Source organism: Rhinolophus hipposideros, assembly GCF_964194185.1.
Source record: "Rhinolophus hipposideros genome assembly, chromosome: 9".
NCBI lineage: Eukaryota > Metazoa > Chordata > Mammalia > Chiroptera > Rhinolophidae > Rhinolophus > Rhinolophus hipposideros.
This window is the reverse complement of record NC_138055.1, coordinates 58,628,675-58,650,359: the sequence shown is the minus strand read 5'-3', so window position 1 is coordinate 58,650,359 and position 21,685 is coordinate 58,628,675. Positions and strand designations below refer to the sequence as shown.

General features: G+C 33.9%; 1 protein-coding gene across 8 annotated transcripts in view; it reads right to left on the bottom strand.

Annotated features, from left to right (window-relative positions):
• Positions 1-643: 643 nt before the first annotated feature.
• SLC16A7 (solute carrier family 16 member 7) overlaps positions 644-21,685 on the bottom strand; it is a 157,290-nt gene continuing 136,248 nt past the window's right edge. For all 8 annotated transcript variants that reach the window (XM_081059716.1, XM_081059719.1, XM_081059718.1 and 5 more), the window contains 3 exons: positions 12,543-12,686; positions 8,339-9,154; positions 644-5,101 (listed from right to left, as the gene is read on the bottom strand). In XM_081059716.1, coding sequence (XP_080915842.1) covers positions 4,833-5,101; positions 8,339-9,154; positions 12,543-12,686 — 1,229 coding nt within the window. In that variant the 3' untranslated portion in view covers positions 644-4,832. The remainder of the gene's footprint in view (positions 5,102-8,338; positions 9,155-12,542; positions 12,687-21,685) is intronic.

The following is a 21,685-nucleotide window of genomic DNA, read 5'->3' as shown; positions in this document are numbered from 1 at the left end:
GAAACATTCGGGATAGTAAGGGCCAAGGACAGAAAGATCACTTTCAGTATATTTTTTAAAATCATAGTCAATTATATATTTATCATGCATAAGGAAGACTCATATTAACAAAAAAATCTTCCAGAATCTGAGCACCTTCCTTATTCAAGAAACCTCAAACCTACAGTCACACCAGTTCCCTTATTTGTGAAGATGAGTGCACATTGCCAAAAGTATATACTGTTGACTCCAGGAATATGGCCATTGCTGCACATAAAAAAAAAAATAAGAGCAGGTGCAGCACGGGTGATGTTGTGAGAAATAAAAGACATTAGAAGTATACCATCTGAAACAGAGCTAAGGAGAACAATATTCTAAGGATGTCAAAAGTCTAGAAAGAGAAGGCAGAAGCAATGGCGCTTGTTCTTTATGTAGGATAAATGGACAGAAATGATAACACAGACGTTCAAGATAACTTGAAAAAATGAGTTAAGGTGTAGGGCCCATTGCATTAAATGATGAAAATGAATATATACTGCACAGATGAACCAAATCATTTGTATCTCATGACATTTTAAAAGTTTTTTCTTTTTTTTTCTTTTTGTTTTGTTTGTAATTTAGGATACACCTGTAAATGGGAATCACTATAATTCTGAAAATAATGTTTCATAGTAAGTACTTTTTATTTTTGAATCATAATAAGCAGCAAGCAATATTGGAATTACTTATCCATAAAGAAAATAATTTTTTTCTTCTAAATCCAACCTCAGGGAAAATATACTATGCTTGAGTCATAAAAATACGTCATTATATGAAAAAAGTCACATTAAAACAATTATGGCTATTATATAATCATTACCATGATTTAGAATAATTTCCATTGGCTAGAAAAGCAGGCAACTTGAAACTATATATTCAGGTTATAGCAATGCAGTCTCTAATAGCACTATATAAATCATACATAACACAAATTGCAGTTAAATTAATTGGTTTACCATATAAGGTTTACATTTTTTGCATTTATATTTTATCTAGCTTTGCTTCTACAGTTTCTATTGGAAGGCAACGAAATAGTGAACACACCAGGGACTCTCTCTGCTTTTAGATAAACTTGAGTTTTAGTTTTGATTCTGTCACATATTACCTTTTAACTTTGGGCAATTTGCCGAACTTCTTTGCACGTCTGTTTTGGGTTTTGTTTTGCTCATCTGTGATATCAGGCCAATAGCCTCTACTTATGATTTGGCTTGAATATTAAGGTAGGCAAAATACATGATACATAAATATTAGTTCCCTTCCTAGTTTTTATCCTTTCTCCCTATGAAATTGAGTTTAACAATCATGATTTTCATTTTATTTAAAGTCTGCAACATTATACAAATGAGGTTGTTGGGTCTTTTTAAAGATACTTTTGGATGGAAAATAAGTTTCAACTAATTGATTAAGGATACCTGTACATTTTATAACATCAATATAAAACATCATACATCTTGTGGGTTTTTTTTTCTATACCAGTTGTCATGTATAGCCAGAGAAAACTGTGTAAAAAATCCCAAGATTTTTAAAGTGTACATTCAAATTTATCAAACCTAATGATTTTACTTATTTCCTAGTGTCTGGGGTGGGGGGGGCTGTGATATAAGGTGGTTGGAAAAAAGTGATGAATTTGCATCTGAGTGATGAATTTGCATTGAGAAATCATGTCTTCCAATGTGAAGAACATTAGAGCCTGAGTCACTGCCTCCTAAATGTGTGCTGATTGGACCCCAAAATAATCTGGAAAGTGGGTGGGAATAGGTTAGTACAAATCTATATCCAATATTCTCTTCATAAATTAGTGAAGGCATACAAGTATTTAAGGCTAAATGGTAAAAAATACAGGGTGATCAGTTATCCCAAATGGAAAAATAAACTAGCCAGTGACGATGAATATATTGGTATCCTGGTTTACGATAATCTTCTTTATGTACAATTTCATGATAGGGGAATGGGACTGACATGGACTTTATTGGTGTTCTGTGATTTTTTTTCTTTATGATATCTTAAATACCTAAAATGTATCGTTCCCTAGGGGAAGAAATTGTTACAGACACAGAAGTCAACTATATTTCCTCTTCCATCTATGTGACTATAGAAAAACAAATGCTCTAGGTCGATATTCTCTTCTCAATCTTTGAAAGATGCTGTTAAAGCAACAAATATTCTAACAATCTCAAGGGAGTGAGAAGGGTGAACAAATAGAAAAAATTATGTTACCCTGGAACAATCTGAACCCTGTACATGAATGAATTGACGTCACTGTTTTCAGTATGTTCTGATTTAATTTTCCACATTTATGTACGGGAATTTATATGTGTGCATATCTGCAACTTTATGCAGCACTGCTCTCAGGCATTACTGTATACATCACATCATGTGCTTTGAATGTGCAACTTCCCTCCCTTTCTCTTTTTAACAATTTAATATAATCAGTGTTAGAAATGAAAATGACCAAAGAGCAATGGAATACATATGAACTGGATTTGATGTGACAAGAAATTCATCAGTATGTAAATCTCCTTTCATGGAGAAAGCCACTGCAATGTACCCACCAGCATGTCTCTACCAGCAGGTGATAAAACAGACTATAGCCTTAGACCTAAAACCCCACCATCATTACTTTGCTGTTTATTCCTCCTGGGGGTCTGATATCTATATTAATTTAAATATGTCTTCAGGGAATTCAAGATATTTTTTGAAAATGTTTAAAATTGGAGATCTACTACACAATTTCTAACGTTGCATTTTTTTATGATGAGTCAGACTTAAACACAAAAGCACTAATAATATGAAAATAACTCATTCCAGAATCAAGACTGGGTGAAATCAAATTAAATACAGCCATACACTGCCACGTTTCCCTGATTAATTGACCTATAGTATTGGCACATATTGTTTTACTTAATATTTCAGAAATACAAATATCTATTCACATGCAAAAAATGAATGTTAAATGAAATATGGAATTGTATATAGCTTCCTAAACATGAGCCTCATGCTTAAACAGTGCATACATTTTACAAATAAAATCCTTAAGATTAACTATCACAAAAGCTTGGTATCCAGGTACAATCTTATAGGAAATAAGAATAGCACCTGCCTCTACTGCAATAATAATAATTAAAAAAAAAAACGGCAAATTCCTTTTGACATCTTAAGAGTGACATCACTTCAATAATCAAGCACTAAATGCTTTTTATTAATCATGATCTTAAACTTCAGATTTGTAGATGTAAATATTTATAACTTTAGCCATGTTGCACAGTGTCTTTCTTGTTTAAAAGTACTTTATCACTCAAAATGGTATTTATAGTTCTGAATGCACACAACTATCATATGCCTCTGTTTTCAAGAGTGATTCAGAATCCCAGATGTTTTCATACAGTTATGAAAATGAGAAACTGCTAAATTAACCTGGCTTACAGTATTGAAAGCTTCCTGCTATCTTGTTATACATGATAGCTACACTTCACAGGTGTATACCAAGTCACACACAGCCTCCATCCAGTTCTAGAAGCCTTTTCTACCAGTCTCCTGGTTATGTTCACAGGCAGCAGGAAGTCCAACCAGTAGAGGGCAGAATTTGCAAGGGCTGCCTTCCCGATAACGAGATATTTTTCAGTGGCTGAGTAAAAAGCCTACTTGTGGTTTCTGTTTTTTCACTTTTGCATTTTGGTAAAGGGAGGGAAATGAGAGAGTTTAGAAGGCTCATTAAAAGCACCTTCCATTCTTAGCTTTACTCAGATGGATTACTCATAACAGTAACCTCCTGGTCACCACTGTGTATGTGTTGAGAAAAATTAGAATCCAGCCTATCCGTAAGCCTGTCCACGAGAATTCTGGTTGATTCTACTTTGATGTCTCAGTGTGAAAGTGTGTCTGATGAGTTAAGAAAAATCCCTGGTTATTACTTTCTGGATTACTAACAAAAATCCTTTTTAAAATCAATGGACATAGCTCACTGATTGGAGTTATTTATGCTTTTAATTTAATTTACTTATTAGATAAATATTCTGAAAATTATTGGAGCATGCTAGTCTCTAGCACCAGGTACTAATGGCCCCCTCAAAGAAATCATGTGCCGGGATTAATCAAATCTAACAGTGCTCAGAAATAATGGCTTAAAGTGGAGTATCTTCTTTTCTTCAATTTTATTATAAACATGCAAATGCTTTGTTTTACAACAGTAGTTGCATTTTCAAAATAAGATCATCTCATTTTCATCCATGTCCTTATCTTTAAAACCCACTTTGCAAAGTACTATGCAGATGTAATACATTTTTTTCCTCCATGGATTATTTTTTTTTAAGTTAAAAAATAAAAGTAGTACGGTGATAATGTTTTTTTTAACTTACATGTCTTTTGTTCTCCAGATACCCTATGTGTACATGGGTGTGTGTAATATTCATTTTCCCTTAATTCCATCTCACACTTTAATGTCAAATAAAAAAATGAAATGTGGAGAGGGCATTCTTATAGGATTAAACATAGTCCTTCTAACTACTTAAACCAAGAATTTGGAATTCAGATGTCTATAACCAAGACTTTAAACCATAGACTTTAACATTATTTTAACGACCACAACCAGAGCTATGTATGGAAATAAATCGGTTACATTGATTATGTGCATAATCTCAAAATTTTACTGCCCAAATTAATTTTAAAAATGAAACATTTAAAATTCTCCATTGAGGAAAATCTCATCTCCATCCTTAATTATGATGCCTTATTTCAACTAAGAACCTTTCAAATATTTTGGGGGGGAAATACTCCTAAGAAAATCATAAACACTGAAATCAGAGGTGTGATTCTTGTTATATATTAGTTTCTCTTTCTGAGGGATTACTCCCTGTTTTCATTCTTTGGACTTTAGCATCATATTGGTTAGACTTGCTCAAAGGTTCAGATTCTCCAGTTTCAAGTTTATGCGTTTTCTTCTTTTCTTCTTCCAACTTCTTTTCCTTTGCAAGCAATCTATAGTTTATAGTATTGCCAATGAGCAGCCACACACTTGCTAGGACCACAATAGCTCCACAGGCAATATACATGTATTTATATTCTCCAGTTTCATCCACCAATTTACCTAAGAGACAAAAAGCATCTTTTAATAAAAGAGTCATAAATGATAAAAGTTTCAAATAAATTCTTCCACAAAATATATACTTATTTCTTATTTAAGTTAATATAAATGAAACTTTAACCAATAAAACAAATATTCTGGATTGTGACTTCTATATAGGCAAATAAAGGCATGTATGCAGCATTATATTAATATTACCAGCACATTAAAATTATTGAAAACGATTTCCCTGAATAAAAATCTACAACAAAGGGAAAGTAAGTATATATATATATATATATATATATATATATATATATATATATATATATATATATATATATGTTTTGAACTACATATTCATAAATACATACATGCAGGAGGTGTATTTTTTTGTATCTGTCAATGTAGAAATAGATATATTTCTCTACGTATTTACAGGAAACACATTAACATTACTTCATTCTTTCCATGCTGCCTAGCTTTTCAGTAAAGAGGGAAACATTACGTTCTTTAGGAAAGACCCAAAGGCTTTTATAAAGTTCCTGGCAGGGCATAATGTTCACTAAATGCTTTTTCTATGACCAGCACTAGGCTAAACAATTTTTACAGAGCCAGTGAGTGGCAGAATCTGGATTTTAACCATGTTTCTCTGAATCTCATATTCTTAACTACTCTTTCAAATGGCTTCACCAAACCTCTTAATTGTTATGTCACTTCTTGGGCTAATCACAGTTGTTGTTGCTTACTTTATTTGAATCTAAATTATTAAGGCCAAACTAATCAGGATGAAAATATTTATTCCATTTGATTTTGAAAACATTGAAGAACTAGGCTGCTGCCAAATCGTCTGAAGGTTTATTGACTTTTTTAAATGTTTCAGTTTACAGTTTTGCCTCTTGCTTATGCAGGTACCTAATTGTTAACAACAATTATTATCAGCAAAAGTTAATTTACATAAATCTATATGGTTTATCATTTGTGTATCTCAGGAGATTCTGATATAGACCTAGTTGTTTAGTCATCATCTCTACCATTCTAACTAAAATCTAGTCAGTGGCTCAGTATTAAATTTTGCTATGTATGAAATTATCTATTTGAAGAAAGTCCCCTGTTTTAATTAGGTAAATGGTGGAATAGGCTTATTTGAATAAATATGACATATACATAAGCCTAACAAAAACTGCACAATTTAATTTTCCATTATAAGTCAAATATTTCTATCCATGCAATGATTGTTATACTTCTAAATACATAACCATCAGAGTTAATATCACTTTAGGCTGCCATCTCAACATACTTTCTGACTGTTTGGGGAATTTTTTATCATCCTCAAGAAACCACATATGATTTCCAAAACTAAAGCTTCAATTCTTTGTGAGTGATTCAGTAAACGTTTGGGCTGAAAAAAATAAAAATAAAAATCATACTCTCTCTACCTTTTGCTGCTCTCCTAGACAAGAGTAGTAGGAACAGCAACTGTAAGAAGTAACTACAACGATACCCACTCATTCAGAAGTATTTAGAGTGGCTAAGATATGCCAGACACCACTCTAGCTGATACCAAATGCTGTAGAGGAGAAGCCAGTCTGAAAGTCATGGAGTGCCAGGGGAAGCAGGAGGCAGAAAAAGGATGAAATAAAAGAATGGATATATTATGGCTACAGTCTTAGAACTTCAACAGAAAGCCACAAAACAATTACTGCCATTGGCACCACTGGTGCAATTGTTTGGCATTATTAACACAATAATCATTCAAGGACATTGAAATTGATGTAAATATTATTGATACAGGTTCTCAGCTCAAGTAGAAATAGCCAAATCAGATTCCTTTATTTTTATCCTTAGAGCCTACTCACTACATCTGTTGACCTGACTTGATTTTTTTTTCAATCCCACCAGGGCTGGTGAAATACAATTTTTTCTGTTGATACTGCAAATTTTATTGCTCATGAATAGGCTTCTAAAACCCATTTGGTAAAATTACCTCTGTATGAGAAGATAGGTCAATTGTACTTGTCTTATATAATCAAGAGGCTAACAAACAAGACCAATTGGTTTTCACTCTTTTTGACAACAGTTTTAGTGCCATGGTATATCCACACTGAGAGACATAACACCTGCAACATCTGTGCTAGATACCAGAGGACAGCCATGGTGGACAGAAAGTGAACTACACAACTCATTCCTAACCAAGCGAAACAGAAAAATGTGACAAGTCAATGATGCCTTAAAATTAACAGATTAAACATGAATTTTCTCACTTTCAAAATGATTCCTTAATGTCATATAGGAAGTAATTTATGTCATATAGGAACTGACTTAAATACATGGAAAAATTTACATTTAGGCCAGCAGTTACTGTGACCACTAGGGGGGCAGACCAGGAGTCTAAGTGTTAACCAAAACAACAGACATTGGTTACTGGAAAAGACTGGCCCACAAAAAGTATTAATTTTTATAACACTAAAGTTTAAAACTAAATAAAGTCTTAACTTTAGAAATGAACTTATACATGTGTCTTTACTCATGCTCCTTACTGGTTATTTAGCACAGATACTTTTGTCGGCATCACTGAAAATGTTTCAGATCTTAAAATTTAAAGGTAGTCTTTATAATTTATGAATAGGGAATGTAAGTGTCTGGTCACAAAAATGATCTTGAATGGATTTTCCTCCATTCCTGCATTCTATACATTCCTGCATTACATATAGATAGATATACAGATACAGATATAGATATAGATGTAGACAGTACAGATGTTTTTATCAGTGATATTATAAAAATATTTCTTCCATAGTCATGTAAAAAGTTCCATATTAATATAACCAATGCACTCCACTAAGAAAATAGATCCTGTCCTTTTGAGAACATTATTTTAAAATTTTGACTCATTTTAATACAAGCAGAAATCTATTCACCAATGATAAAATAAAGAAAAAGTGACATTTTACCTTTATGATACTTTTTTAAAAGCCCAAAATAACTGATCTGGGTAAAAACCTGAAAATGATGCTACTAATTATCAGTCTAACTTAAATTCTTAAGTACATAGGTTTGGGCTCTGAAACAAATTTAGGTATAAAATCAACTAATTATGAAGTTTAAAAATATATAATAAAACCTAAAATTAGCACAGCCATAGTCTTTCAGGCTATTAGTATTTATTATCACAAACCATATTATATACTACAAAGAAAGTCTAGACTAATGGCTATTGACTTTATGCTTTTTGCTTTCCTTATTGGGGAATATTCTTACCAGCAAGAGGAGGGCCAAGAAGAACTGGGCAACATTCCACGACTGTGGTGAGTCCCACAGCACTGGAAAACCTTTGAGGACCAACAAGGTCCATGAGAGTTTCAAAGAGGATACTGCTAACACTCCCAAATCCAAGGCCAAAAAATACAGCATAAAGCACCAGGCTTGTGTAGTCCTCTGCCAATGGGCATAGAAGATGACACAGTCCATTGAACATAATTGCAAAACTGAAGAAGTACTGGATTCGGGGTCGAACAAGTTTGGAGTTAGCAATCAACCCTACGGAAGGCCTAGCAAACATATCAACGAAAGCCATCACAGACAGCAAGAAGGCTGCAGAATACTCATCAATTCCTTTGTCTTTAGCATATGGAGCCAAGAATATAATGGGAGCAAAAAATCCTAGAAACATAATGACATTTCCAGATAAGTATATCAAAAATCCTCTATGCGTGAAAAGGGAAAAATCTAAATAATCATTAATTCTTTCCCATGTTGATTTCTTCGTGTGGCTTTTCTTCACACTTGAATCATCTGCTCTTACGCAAACCTTAGTTTTAGACTTAGTAGTTTGTTTGGGTTCAACGGGTCTCATGAGGGACCCAGCCACACAGGCGTTCAAAAATATACCTCCCAAAATCAAGAAGCTTCCTTTCCAGCCGTAAGTATTAAGAAGGAACTGATTGAAAGGAGCTAAGGTACTTAAGAAAACAGGACTTCCTGCCATGGCGAGTCCATTCGCCATGGGTCGTTTCTTATAGAAGTATTTGCCAAGGATTGTCAAGGCAGGTTGCAGGTTGAAGGCTAGACCTAAACCTGAGAAGAACAAAACAAAAAAGAAAAACACAAACATTATGCCACTCACAAAATAAATTACTTTTTCAAAATGTACATTTAAATGGGTAAGGCAGACTAAAATGCAACAGCAGGTAGTAATTTTCTTAATTATAAATATCAATAGAATGGCACATAAACAAAAAGGTTCCCATAACTGGACACTTGATATGTATGACAGTTTCATATTCCTTTCATTTTAAAGCACAAAAATAAAATCAAGAACTTCTACTGATTTTTCAATAATCGTAGAATAGGTTGAAACTAGGACAAAATTATTAGTTCTTAATTACTATCATTTAATTCAACAGATAAATTAACCTCTTTTTCATTTACATACACATATATAGGATAGATTTTTTTTTCCCCTTGTGGGAAAACCTGAATTTAAAATGTGAATACCTTCTTTTCAGAGTTCAACAGACTAAAAACTTTGTCACTTATAAACAGTCTTAGGTCTCCCCAAAGACATTCTTTCAAAGCCATGCAAATAATAAAAAGGAATAATAAAGTCATGCCATTAATTTCATGCTCTACATCCCTCACATTCCACATTTCATGAATATAGATGCACATGTGTGTTAAATAAAATATAATTTTTTGGCTTCAAATATATTCTTACTTCAGAGATTAAATGTTATTGTTTATAAAAGTCAAAAGTTCCCACTGTCTAGGGAACTCCTTGGCAGTGCTAAGTATAGCCTTTGAAAAATGAACTGCTTCTTATAGCTCACCAAGGTACTATTTAGCAATGTAATGAATATGTTTGTTTAAAAAGTACATGAAAATGATTTATATAAACTATCTCTCTTTCCCCTTTAGTTTAGGTCTTACTCTGTATTATTTTACGGGCCATAGAAGTAGTAATTTTGTTGCATTTACCAATTTATGTAAATTGAGACAATATTATGAAGTGGTTAAGTGTTTAGATTCTGGGACATTCAGTTCTGAGTACAAATACTTATTGCAAACATTTAATACAAATATTTTATCTGGGTAGGAGGGTCTTTAAAAGGTAACTGAAAGGAACCAAGAACATGCTTTGGAGAGTAACAGGGCAGTATGATCTCTGAATCTACTTCATAAAAAATAAAATTAGATCCAACTTAAAAATAATGAAACTGACCATCAGCTTGTAAGTAGAAGAACTGAAATGAAAACCCAGGAATTGTGTTTTGAATTGTGTTTTAAGTTTCTTTATCTTGTGCTATCTCCCCCCATCTCCATTCTGTCACCTGAAATTTTGCCTTCAGATGTTAATCCAAGTTCTCCTTAGGAGATATCAGTCATCTAATTCCTATTCTGGCATGGCAAAACCAACATGAGATTTGAAATCAAAAGACCTAAATCTGTCTCAGCTACTTAACTACGTGTACTACTGGGCAAAACACTTAGACTTCTTAAGCTCTAATTCCCTCATAAGGGTTTGCCAAAAAAACTAAATTCTAGAACTGTAAGTTGTTTTATAATGATATTGTGATTATCATTATTTGCTCACATTTATTTAAAAGTAACAAAATGCTGGGTACTCTATATTAATTTGTTACATTAATCATTCCAACAACTCCCAAAAGACCTATCATTTTCCACATTTTAAAGACAAAAAGACTGAGGCATAAGAAGGTTAATTTACTCATGATCACAAACCTAATATGTGCTGAGTTAGGTTTAAAAACAAGACCTGTCTGATATCAGATACCAAAAATATTGGCTGATAATGGCTTAAGATAAATCCTAAAAGGGATCAACTATATGGTGATAGAAGGAGAAGTGACTCTGAGTGGTGAACACACAATGTGATATATAGATGATGTATTATAGAATTGAACACCTGAAACCTATGTAACTTTACTAACCATTGTCACCCCAATAAACTTTAATTAAAAAAAAAAAAGATAAATCCCGTATAGGTATATTTAGTGGTTGACTCTAGAAGCACCAAGGCCTTCAAGATCAAAAGGAATGGAATTGAAGTTAGAATAACATATAATGCTGCTATTTGTGGTACAATGATATCAAAATCATCTTTTCCCTAATGCATCTACTCGTAGGCCCAGTCTGACTTCTATGGTTAAATGCAACATATAGTATTTCTGCACAAAGGAAAGAGTATTCTCTCCACTATGACAATTCTTAAATATAATAAGATTTTCATTTACAAAAGGTGTTTCATCATATCAAAAAGGAAGAGTTGCCACCAGGTAAAGACAAAGATTTTAACATCACTATGACTGTAGGCTTTAATACATCTTTTTTTTTTTTCATCAAATGACACATAAGTCCTAGGTTAGACTGATCTAAAATCATGATAAAAAAAGAAATATATTTGTCTTTTTATCTTTGGGCATGAGAAAAATATTTAATTCCTTTACATATTAAAGTCTAATTTTTATTAAAACTGGGTATAGATCTGTTTGATTCAATTTATTGTTGAGGCTAATAAAAGTAGTTTCCAAACTACATAGTCCAGTCAGTTTGAGTCTGGAGACATTATACATGAGAAACAACTATTATATAATCAAATGACAGCATGCCATTTGAAAGTATTTGTGTTTAGTGGGAAATGTGCCTTAGGAGCTTTTAAACAGCATCCTCCAGTAAGGAAAAAAATGAGGTAGCACTACAGAGTTCTACAACTAATCAGAAAACAGACTCCAATAACTCTATCGTTAAAGCTGAATAGTGCATCCAGAAAAAACGTCTTTTTGACACCATTTTAACCAACTCTAAGTGATATGTCAGATACTCTAAATAGTAACAAGCAATGAAAAATGAACTTTCAAAAATAAAACTATTTATATGCCAGAAAGTCTCTGTCCACAATACCATCTTAACTGGCTAAAGAGAAAAGGGTGAAACAGTAAAAGCAGACCAAAGCTGTTGTGTTTTTGATATTTATATCATAGCACATCACATGTCTGATAACTTGTTTCTTCTTCCATTACTTGAAATGAGTCTAATTGGACAGTCCATAGCTAGTATCTCAATGTACTGGATTAAAATAATTTAAGATATCATCTGCTATAAAAAAGGAAATTCAGAGAAACAATAATGTTCTATTGTTCATGCTTCCTAGAGCTTTGCAAGCAACATACCATGTTTCCCCGAAAATAAGACCTACCCCGAAAATAAGCCCCAGTTAAGATCATCAGCCAGATGAAAGCATTTAGTACGTCATGACAATGTTCCAGAAAAAGATGACATTGCTGTGTTTCAATAAATGTAGATTGTTGTACATGGAAAAATAAGACATCCCCTGAAAATACGCTCTAATGCATCTTTTGGAGCAAAAATTAATGCGAGACCCAGTCTTATTTTCTGGGAAACATGGTAAGTGTTAAGAAGACAATAAGAGGAAAACAAAACTTACCTCCAACGAATCCAACAGTGATGTAAAGCTCTATTACGCTGGTACTAAAAGAGGCTGTGACCATTCCCAGACAGCATAACAAGCCTCCTACTAGAACCACTGGCCGGCTACCATATTTATTCACCAAAACACTACTTATGGGACCTGAGGGAGAGAGGAGATTAAGAAACATTCAGTTACTGGGTCATTTATTTTTAATATTTGTTCATTCTGAAGGCTAAGAAAGCATATTGTAATGACAAAAAAAATAATAGTTCACATGGACTATAACGAAGATTTTTCAATGCTTTCCAATCAGTTTGACTGGTTATCTTTAATCATACATGTGAAAGCACAGAAAACCATAAGTTAGAAGTGTTTAACATACAGTTTTTCATGACCATAATCATTCAACTTTTGATGGAAAAGTTCTTCAACAAGACATAGCTAAACTGTCTAAATACCTTAAGTGCAGGTAAATTTATGTAACAAAAATCGAGGTATTATGTAAATGACTTGCGTTAGAATTTTATTTTTTAGAATAATAATGTATGTGAGCATGCACACATAAAATACATGCTCTTAGAGTTAATTTTTTTTAAATTATAACCCACTATGATTTTTATTTAAAAATATTTTAATTAAAAAATATAGCTAACATACAACATTATATCAATTTCAGGTATACACCATAGTTATTAAACATTTATATACCTAAAGAAGTGATCACCATGATAAGTCCAACAACCATCTGACACTGTGCCATGCTATCACAGTATTATTGACTATATTACCTATGCTGTACATTACATCTCTATGACATTTGTTTTATACCTGGCAACTTGGACTTCTTATTGCCTGTCACCTTCCCCCTCCCTTTTTTAAATTTTCAATTACAGTTGACATTCAGTATTGTTTTATATTAATTTCAGGTGTACAGCATAGTGGTTAGACATTTGTATAATTTAAGAAGTGATCCCCTTGACTCGTCTAGTACCCACCTGGTATTATACATAGTTATTACCATATTATTGACTGTATTCCCTATGCTTTACTTTACATTCCCATGACTATTTTGTAATTACCAATTTATGTTTCTTAATCCCTTCACCGTTTTCACCCTGTCACCCAAATCCCATCCTATCTATCTCCCTGATAAATCTAGTACCCATCTGACACCATACAGTTATCACAATATTATTTACTATATTCTTTATGTTATACACTACATCACTACATTCCCATGACTACTTTGTAGTAACCAACTTGTACTTCTTCTTTTTTTTTTTTTAGATTAAAGCTAAATTATATTTTAATTCTTAAAGTTTCAAGTATGTTTTTTGTTTTTTTTAAATTAATTAATTAATTAATTAATTTATTTATTAGTTTCAGGTGTACAAGACAAGGTAATACTTAGACGTTCATCATTTATATCCCTCACACTGTGAACCCCCTTCCCCCCATCCACTATCCCTCCGACCTCACACTGAACCATCACATTATATATATATAAAATTATAGTTGACATTAATGTTTAGCTTCTGGTGTACAATGCCATGATCAGGTATCCACAGTATCCCTGAGGTGGTCTCCCAAATAGGACGCATGTCCATCGGATACCCAACAAAATCTTTACAACATTATTGAATACCTTCCCCAAATTAATTTTCAAAAAAACCCTGAGGCCATCTTGTGGTTACCAGCTGCTTCCAAATCCCTTCACCTTTCCCCTTATCCCCAACCCCCCCCACACCCATCTAACAACTCTCGGTTTTTTCTTTGTGTCCCCAAAACTGTTTCTGATTAGTTCATTCACATAGTCTTTTCTTTAGATTCCATATATAAGTGAGATCATATGGTACTTGTCTTTCTCTTTCTGACTTATTTCACTTAACATAATGTTCTCTAGATCCATCCATGTTGCTGCAAATGATAAGATTTCTTTCTTCTTTATGGCTGCGTAATACTCCATTGTATAAATGTACCACAGCTTCTTAATCCAGTCATCTACCGATGGGCATTTCGGTTGTTTCCATATATTGGCTATTGTGTAAAGTGCTGCAACCAACTTGTACTTCTTAATCCCTTCCACTTGTTTTACCTATCCCCAACCCCTCCCCATCTGGCAACCATGAAAATATTCTCTGTATCTATGAGGTTGTTTCTGTTTTGAATGTTTATTTTGTTCTTTAGATTCCACATATAAGTGGAATCATATTGCATCTGTCTTTCTCCGTCTGACATATTGCACTCAGCACAATACTTTTCAGATCAGTCCATGCCGCCGCAGATGGCAAGAACCCATTCCCTCTCATGGCCAAACAATATTCCATTGTATATATGTACCACCTCCTCTTTATCCATTCATACATTGAAAAACATGTAGGCTGCCTGTACATCTCAGCTATTGTAAATAATGCTACAAGGAACATATGGATGTACATGTCCACTCAAAGTGGCATTTTGGGTTTCTTAAGATAAATACCCAGCAGTGGCATTACTGGGTCTTTCTATGTCTCTTGTTATAGTCTTTGTTTGAAAAAATCTATTTTGTTTTGTATAACTATTGATACCCCAGTTTGTTTGTTTGTTTGTTTTCATTTTCATAAAATAACTTTTCCCATCCATTTACTTTCAGTCTGTGTGTGTCTTTAATTCTGAAATGAGTCTCTTACAGACAGCATATGTAAAGCTTTTGTTTCTTATCCATTCAGCCACCTTATGTTTGTGATTAGATCATTTAATCCATTTACATCGAAACTAATGTTGATAACTATATAGTTATTGCATATAAATATGTAGTTTATTATTCACATTTTAAATCTCTCTCTCTTTTTTTTTTTTTTTTTTTTTTTTTTTTTTTTTTTTTGCCCCATGAAGAAGTCCCTCTAACATTCCTTGTAACACTTGTTTGGTGATGATGACTCCTTTAGCTTTCCCTTGTCTGCAATGCTCTTTATCTCTTCTTTAATTTTAAATGATAGCCTTGCTGGGTAAAGTACTCTTGGTTGTAGGTCCTGGCTTTTCATCACTTTGAGTGTTTCCTGCCAATCCCTTCTGGCCTGCAAAGTTTCTGTTGAGAAATCAGCTGACAATCTTATGGGAACTCCCTTGTAAGTAACTAGCAGCCTTTCTCTTGCTGCTTTTAGAAATTTCTCTTTGTCTTCAACTTTTGTCATTTTAATTATGATGTATCTTGTTGTGGGCCTTTTTGGGCTCATCTTGTTTGGGACTCTCTGTACTTCCTGGTCTTGTATAGCTATTTCCTTCTCTAGGTTAGGGACATTTTCTGTCATTATTTCTTCAAATAAGTTTTCAATTCCTTGCTCTCTCTCTTGCCTTCTGTTATCCCTATTATGCAAATATTGTTAGACTTGATGTCCAAGAGGTCCCTAAACCATCCTCATTTTTTAAAAAAATATTTTTCCTTTTTGTTGTTCTGATTGGGTGTTCTCTGCTACTTTGTCTTCCAAATCACTGATTCAATCCTCTGCTTCATCTAGTCTGCTGATGATTCCTTCTAGTGCATTCTTCATTTCAGATATTGTATTCTTCACTTCTGACTGGTTCATTTTTATCGTTTCTGTGTCCTTTTTTATGCTTGCTATCTCTTTGTTGAAGTTCTCACTAAGCTCCTTTAGCATCCTTATAACCAGTGTTTTGAACTCTGTATCTGGTAAGTTGCTTGCTTCCTTGTTTTTTTTTTTTTTTTTTTTTTTTTTTTCCTGTGGAGTTTTCTTCTGTTCTTTCATTTGGGATATATTTCTTTGTTTCCTCATTTTGGGCGCCTCTCTCTGTTTCCATGTATTAGGTAGATCTGCTATGTCTTCTAGTCTTGCCAGGTGGGCTTATGTATTAGGTGCCCTGTGGGGCCCTGGCATAGTCTCCCATGCTGGGTGCTCCAGGAGTGTTCCTTGTATGGGTTGTTGCGCCTTCCTGTTATAGTTGAGCCTTGATTGCTATTGGCACATCAGTGGATGGGATTCACCCTCAGACTAACTGGCTCAGTGGTTTGGACATGTCCACAGCTTATGGGATACTGTGTAGATGGCTTACCCCATGGAGTGGGATTTGCCCCAGCTAGCTCTGGTGCCTGTTGAGACTACCTTTCAGATATGCTATTTGTGGGCGTAATTTGGAGGTAGTCTGCTGTGGTCTGAAGCCAACCTCCAAGTACATTGGTTCTGCAGCCTTTTGGGAAGTGCTCTTGTGCAGGCCCAGATCAGCCATTGCCTATAACCACTGCCTATGACTAGACGGGGACTATCTGGTAGGAATTACAAAGCAATCCACCGTTGGTAGCTGCTTGTGCTGGACATTGAGGTGCATGGGAGAGGCCATGCTGTGAAGCAAGTATGGACACCACTAGTACCAGGCCTGGGGTAGCTCCACAAAAAGCCAGGAGACTCCAAGGCTTGATACTACCTATTGTCTCCCATAAAGTTCAGCCACTGATAAAGCCTCCTGTGGTATATGAGTTGGATGTGGCAGGGTCTCAGTGAGTCACCAAAGTGGAACGAACAGAGCTCACTAGACCAATTCAGATTCAGATTTGGCCCTAGGAGTGGAGGGAGGATTCATCACAGGAAAGATGGTGCCCACCTGCTGGCTTCATGGGAGGGGGAGCCCACACAGGGAAAATGGCAACTGTCCTTACAGTCCTCACCTCTAAGTTACACAAGTCAGTCTTTCCCCACATGTCTCTGACACCCCTTGAGTCACGGTCTTTCCACCAAAGCCCAGGGTGAGTGCCTGTGAGTGAGTCTGTGCGCAGAGCCTTTAAGAGGATGTCTGGGTTTCCCACAGCCTTCTATCCCACCCAGTCAGTTGGAATCCCAAATGTTTTTTACAGCCAAATGTTGTGGGAGCTCTTCTTCCCAGCACCAGTACTTTGGGCTGGGGATCCTTGTATGGGGTTGGGATCCCCCACTCCTCCAGGGGGAACCTCCTTAGTTAAGATATCCCTTCTGATTCTCAACCACCACACAGAGGTTTGGGGCCAGAGTGTTTCGCATCTCCACCCCTCCTACAAGCCATGACATTGCTTCTTCTTTATATCCTTAGTTATAAAACTTCTGTTCAGCTAGACTTCAGATGGTTCTCCAGGTTGATTGATACATACCTTGGTTTTAAGTTTGATGTGTTCAAGGGATGAGGCAAGCACAGCATTTATCTACTCCGCCATCTTGGATTAAATTCCTGATTTGTCCTTAATACCACATTTCTTTGATTCTAAGACACCAATTGTTTCCATAACTTATTATATTAGAAATAAAGATGTCTTACATTTGATAGTCTCTTAACAATCCCTGTCCATCAGATGGCAGTCAAGGTAGTAATGTAGCTATCACGGCCTATGCATGCTTAAATTTGGTTGTTATTTCTCTTATTTTGGTTGGATAATAATAATATCTCACATTTCAATCAAACCATTTAAGGACATTTTGAAAAAGTGAAATGGAATCCTCATTATTGTCTGAAAAATCATCTGTTGGCACATTCTGGTAAGGTCAAGAAAGTACCAGCATCAAATTTACCAAACAGATGCAGTAGTTTAAATGAAATTACCAGAGAAAATGGTGGATCTCTCAATTAAAATGTACTTCCTCACCAGCAAAGAAAACAATCTTCTGTGTGAAACATGAACATCGAAGACTCAGACTCAAAAACTAATTTAGAAGCACTAGATACTGGATGGAAAGAAAGTTCTGGAATGCCAGACTCCATTTATTTGACGTACCTTTTCCAGTGTGTGTGTGTGTGTGTGTGTGTGTGTGTGTGTGTGTGTGTAAAATATTCAGTAATGATTAAAATAATCTGTTTAACTATGTAAAAATACTTTTTCTAATTATAAAGTTCTAAATATAAATGAAGTACTGCATCTTATTTTAATGCTAGCATTTTTTTTCCAATGGTGTTTTATAGAATAATGTAACCGGACACTGAGGCTACCTTAGAGTCAGTGAAAGTCAATACTATTTTATGAGACTTGTCAATGTGTAAATGATTTGATTTGACATTTCCTTCTTAACTTAAAATTATATTTTATCTGAAACTAGGGACACTGCTCTTTTTAAAATTATTTAAACAATTCAATTCAACTCAAATCACTTCAATATTTCTTGAGTTCTTATTATAAAGCCAGTTGATACATACCAAGGGTAAAATAACAAAAAGCACAACTATAATCCTCAATGCATTATAGTCTGGAGGAAGAAATAATCAACAAATTATTTTAAGAATGGTGATGGATGCTTTGATAAATACTAGACTATCAGAATTAATTAAAGGGCATTTTTCAATTAGGTTAACAACAATCTTTTCTCAGGATCATTGATATTATGTATATTATTTTCTACCAGTATGTGGTGCCTGGATAACTAACCAATGGATTACTACATTTTATAAATATGTCTGCCCAAAATGTGTAAATTTAAAGTGGAACATAGACTATGAATCACAGCTAAATTTGCAATTTATAGGAAATAATTATATCTATAGATTGGAATAACCACATTAAGGCTTTTTCCCATTACTGTGATTAATTCAGGATATTCACTAAAGAAAAAGTTTAGAGGGGTTGACGTTTGTTATTTTTCTTTTTTGAGGAGGCTTTAATAATGTCTACATTGGCAGCAGTCAAGGTGCAGTAAGAGTTCTAATTTTAACAAATAATTTTAGTTAAGTTATATGCTTTAGTTAAATGATATCCTGTAAGGATATACAATTCATCTATAATATTTTTTCTGGTAAAATAAAAGATATTTTATAAGTGATTATTCAGAAATAATCAAAGCGCCTTAGTCCTTAATATTAAATACTTACAAAATGTCATTAAAAATATTTCTACTTTGTAATAGTTGTGGATAAAAATTAAAATTATGATATAAAAATATACTTATTTTTTTAAACAACATCTAAATGTGCATTAGCTTAAAGAGGCATCTAACATTAGATGTAAAACACAACACCATCCATTACCTCTCTCCATCCTCCAAGCAACTTGGTTTATTGTATTAAAAAGACAGATGAAATTTCAAAAAAATAAATAAATTCTCATCACATGTGATTTTTATTAAACACGAGCTAGCTTCATGGGTGTCCCTTTTTAATGAATCATAGGCCTAATTACATTTTGAGCTCATGCATTCATTCATTTATTTATTCATTTAGTCATTCCAGAAGTTTCTATTCAGCATGTGTTATTCACGTAATCGTGATGTTTAATCACTAGTTATGTCAAAAAAGAAAATTCTCTACCTGATAAGACTTATATCTGAGCCCATATCTAAGCGAGCAATTATTGTTCATCCAAGTTCTTTGTTTTATTTACTTGTCAAGCAATTATAAAAAAAAATGGTGTGTAAGAATAATAATGTCTTATTTCCAAAAAATTCACAGAAGCATAAGATTCCATCTAAATCAGACTATTTCTTCTGATCCTGTTTTCCATTCTAAGAGTTTTTAGTGTCAAGTATAATAGCCACGTTCATGCTAGCTATGAAGTTATAAAAGAGAGCTCCATCAGAGAGAGGTGTAAGATCCCAATACTGTCACCATACTTCAGCTACTGTTTTATCTTCTGAAAGCTACTTCTGTCAGCTACTACTGTCTTTTGTGGTTGTGACTCCAAAATACTTAGCAAAAGAATATTTATTCTGGCAAGGAAGCTTTTGTAGGTTCTTATAAATTACAGGATTTGCCCACTCTTAGAGCTCCTATTGCACTTATAGTTGATAACACACACACAACAAAGCATTAATTTACTCTCCATTTCATTTGTTTGAATATTGTTCATATATTCTATTCTAAGCTCTGTGAAGGTAGCTGTCATATATACTGTTATTATTCATCAACATTTATTGAGTTATTACTCTTTGCAGGCAGTGTGCTAAGAATTGTACGTGCCGTATTATATATGATTTTCATGGCAATCCAATGATATGATTGCCTAATTAAGTCTTTGTAACAGTTAATAAAACTGAGGTGTGCAAAGTGTTTAGATAACTTGTTCAAGATGACATTAGCATAAAGTGGTAGAATGTAAATATTAGCCCAGGACTATCTGATTATAAAACTTGTGTTTTTAACTACTGTGCAGAAAAGAGCTGACATGGCAGTGCTAAGACTACCACCCTAAAAAAGTTCTGATTGCAAGGTGGGCTCTTGAGGGGCATCTGGGAATATGGATTTCAGAAGTGTTCCCACCATTCCCTAGCTGATGAGAGTGGTTCACTGTGCTTAAAACATTTTTCAAATGATGTGGTTTTTGCTTAATATCTGCTTTCCTTCCTGAAGTCTGGAATTTTGGTACATGTCAGACAGAGAATGCCTGTGTGGCCAGCAACCCAACACAAACCTTAAGTACTAAGTCTCTAATGAGCTAGCTTCTTGGTTAAACAACTCTTCACACAACTAGTTGCTGAAGGAATTAAGCCTATCCTTTGTGATTCTGTTGTGAAAGACTCTTGGAAGTATGCAACTGGTTTCCTCTGTACTTTGCCCCATGTGCTTTTCCCTTTCCTGATTTGTTTTGCACCCTTTCATTATAATAAACTATGGCCATGAAAAAAAAACATTGTTTAATCGTATGAATCTTCCTAATGAATTATAAACAGATGGGTTTTTTTAATTCACATTTTTAAAATATAATGTATACACATACATATAAACACAGGTCTACTCTTTTATATATTACTATTCTGTTCTGTAGACATAAACTCACAGTGCTTGTTTTTATTTCTTTTGTATATTGCATGAGTACATAATAAATGCTGTGAGAAAATTTGGAAAGTATGTTATGTAATGAACATTTCATAAAATATATTTGATCAAACTAAAACCATGAATTGAAATTGACTATCAATTTGAGCTACCTAAAAATTTTTATGCATAGTATAAACACTAACAGAAGAAATGATAAACTGCTATAATTTATTTTTCATTTGCTTTATTTCCAATTTGTATATGTAGTATTCTGTCAAATCAAATGATAGAAAGCACTAGGGCAGGACCGGGAGAAAGTTGTTTGCAATTTCAGAAATCTATCTGTGTTTACTACCATGGTATTTTTCTTACTAACAGATACTTTCTAAACTTGAAATATTTTTCCAAGAGGATTTTTGAATTAGAAAACTGTTACTATTTAAAGTTGGGCAGAGGGT